Raw genomic sequence first — 3,144 nt, forward strand, 5'->3', positions numbered from 1 at the left:
TCATATTAACAGACGAGGGTGTACCCGTTGTGTTACTTAATATATACTAAGATCAAAAACGTCTTATAAGAGACTTACAACATCTGATAAACAAATTTAAAAATACTTTTAGATATTAGGATGATATTTTGGCTCTCAATAATGACGACTTCAGTATGTATATTAATGAAATTTATCCTACTAAACTTACTTTAAATAAAGCTAATACTAACAATGACCACTGCCCTTTCCTCGATCTTGATATCTATATCACTAACGGAAAACTGAATACTAAAATTTATGATAAAAGGGATGATTTTTCATTTCCTATCGTTAATTATCCGTTTTTAGATGGTGACGTTCCCTTAAGCTTGTCACCATCTTACGGTGTTTATATATCTCAACTTGTACGATTCGCTCGTGTATGTAACAATGTTTTAGATTTTAACGAGAGAAATTTATGTATTACTGAAAAATTATTACACCAGGGTTTCCGTTATCACAAACTAGTCAAAACATTTACTAAATTTTATCATCGGTATAAAGACATCATTCGTAAATATAGCTCAACATGCAGACTTCTTATACGTTCAAGTATTTCACATCCAATTTTTTATGGAAATATTCTTTATAAAGCACAAAGGTGTCAGTATTCACCTCAGAAACTTACAAAACCTTTGAATAGACTTATTAATTTGGTTACATCTTCTGACATCAGACTCGGACTTCTCTTGAACTGAATTTTAATGTGCGTATTGTTATGCATTTACTTTTCTACATTGGTTAGATGTATAGGGGGAGGGTTGAGATCTCACAAACATGTTTAACCCCGCCGCATGTGTGCGCCTGTCCCAAGCCAGGAGCCTCTGGCCTTTGTTAGTCTTGTATTATTGTAATTGTAGTTTCTTGTGTACAATTTGGAAATTAGTATGACGTTCATTATCACTGAACTAGTATATATTTGTTTAGGGGCCAGCTGAAGGACGTCTCCGGTTGCGGGAATTTCTCGCTACATTGAAGACCTGTTGGTAAACTTCTGCTGTTGTTTTTTTATTTGGTCGGGTTGTTGTCTCTTTGACACATTCCCCATTTCCATTCTCAATTTTATTACTCAATGCATCACAACCTTTAAGTTTAACTTTAGTGTGTTTTGTTATTAATTTAATAATTCAAGAATGATGATGTCTGACAAGAAGAAAATTGTGTTGTAACTTTAATTGCACTGATACACATCTATGTTAAAATACAATTACATTTTATTAGCACTTTTATTGTAGTTATCAATGTTACTGAATGCAGTTTCGTTTTCTCATGACTTTGAAGATATTTCTCATTACTGTTATGTCATAATTTTGAAATACGTAATAATATAAATAAAAGCAAATTTGAGGTATGCATTTACGTCATTGAAACAATAACTCAACGAATCAAAAACATAATATTAATTGTTAAAAAAAAGTTCCCGAGAAAAGAATTAATTAACAAGCAGCTGTCACAAAAATATGTGCGCAGTCAAAATAATTTTCAATCACATGATAGCCAAATCTGCTGCTCTTGGCCTATTGTTACGTCGGATACGTTGTGGTGTAAGCATCAGAAATTTGCTGTCCTCATTGTCCGAATACAACGTGTCGTCACGTGTTCTGCTTTCTTCTGATAGCCCTGAATTAGAATTTGATACATACAACTTTCTTGAAGACAACCCACTATTACTGTAGTGAACACCTCCAAATGTACACATATCCGTATAATTTGTTATTTCAGTGACACAAGTATGGCGTGTCGGTGTTGGAAAACGAATCTTAGTCCACGGACAACATATTTCTAATATACCTCTTTTGAATTTAATGTTAAAGAATCCATACAAAATAGGGTTAAGTGCACTTTGCAGTAAGGCAATGGTTTCTGAAAATACCATGACTGTCTTTGGAATCCTGTATTTGTAATCACTATAGATGCGAATTAATGTAGTCACAAAGTATGGTGTCCAACAAATAACGAATATTGTAATTATTGTTAATGTCATTTTGACTGTTTTTATTTTAGCTTTTGATATGCTAGCAGTGTTTACTACAGTTTTTCTACAAGCCGGAATGTTCTTTAGCGTTGTCTCAAAACTTTGTCTCCAAACACACATGACCACTTTGATATAGCAAAAAGATATTATAACAGAGGGAATAATCAAAATATAGGATGTCATAAATGATATGTACAACTTCCGTTGCCATTGAGCAGTGTAACCAAGACTACGACAACCATAACGAACGCTTCCATCCGGGAAACTAGCTTCAACAGTTTGGTGAAATATTAAAAGTTGTGGAATAGAAAACACAAAGGACAATATCCAAGAAACAAGTATCATTCGTTTTGTTCTAGCTTTAGATTTTCCGGCGTAAAACCGTAAAGGACAGCACAAAGCCATATATCTGTCTATACTCATAGAAGTCAGTATAAATGTAGTGCTAGATAACGTCACCACTTGTGAATAAGTTAATAATTTACATGCCACGTTACCAAGTATCCATTCTCCAAACACAACAAACAGAAGCTCTGTTGTCATAGTTATACAACACACCGCAAGATCACCAATGGCTAGGTTTATGATGAAAAGATTCACTCGACTGTTTCTCTTTCGCTGTCTTGTCTTCGTTAAAATAATTATAATAACCATATTTCCAATAAATGTCAAGGTCATTATAACACCTAATGTCACAACTCTCTGTATGACGTCGGGAGTCCATATTCCTCTTTTAACTTCCGGTAAGGCACACACAGTAGAATTAGTATCACTGTTGTTTAAACAATTCCGAAATGTCATATTGCTGGATGAGTTATTCAGCATTATATATCTGAAAAATTGTAATAATGTTAAAATTAATAAACATACCAGGTTAAGTCTTTTGCAATCATGTTAAAACGCCAAAAGAAGTAACTAAAGTATGGTTCTTCTAAAACACCGTTTCTAAATAAAGCCTTTGTTAGGGAAATACGCTCGAAAGTTTTAAATCCATATACAAAGCCGACGTTCAATACTTGAATTTACTTTATAAAATATTGTGTTTTGAGGTAGCATTATAGAATAGATCGCCCACTGCATCCGTTTTAGTTCCCTCCGAACTTACAAAAATAATAGCCGTGCTAACGAAAGCTGTAAACATCCTCAAA

General features: G+C 33.5%; 1 protein-coding gene across 1 annotated transcript; it reads right to left on the reverse strand.

Moving 5' to 3' along the window:
* Positions 1-1,192: 1,192 nt before the first annotated feature.
* Positions 1,193-2,797, reverse strand: LOC134684592 (neuropeptide S receptor-like). Its single transcript, XM_063543889.1, has one exon. The coding sequence runs from the start codon at positions 2,795-2,797 to the stop codon at positions 1,508-1,510; it is 1,290 nt and encodes a 429-aa protein (XP_063399959.1). The 3' UTR covers positions 1,193-1,507.
* Positions 2,798-3,144: the final 347 nt, after the last annotated feature.

The sequence above is a fragment of the Mytilus trossulus genome, chromosome 9 (assembly GCF_036588685.1).
Source record: "Mytilus trossulus isolate FHL-02 chromosome 9, PNRI_Mtr1.1.1.hap1, whole genome shotgun sequence".
Lineage (NCBI taxonomy): Eukaryota > Metazoa > Mollusca > Bivalvia > Mytilida > Mytilidae > Mytilus > Mytilus trossulus.

Bases quoted from the DNA above. Each gene is read 5' to 3' on its own strand.
- LOC134684592 (XM_063543889.1), bottom strand. From the start codon at position 2,797: ATGACATTTCGGAATTGTTTAAACAACAGTGATACTAATTCTACTGTG.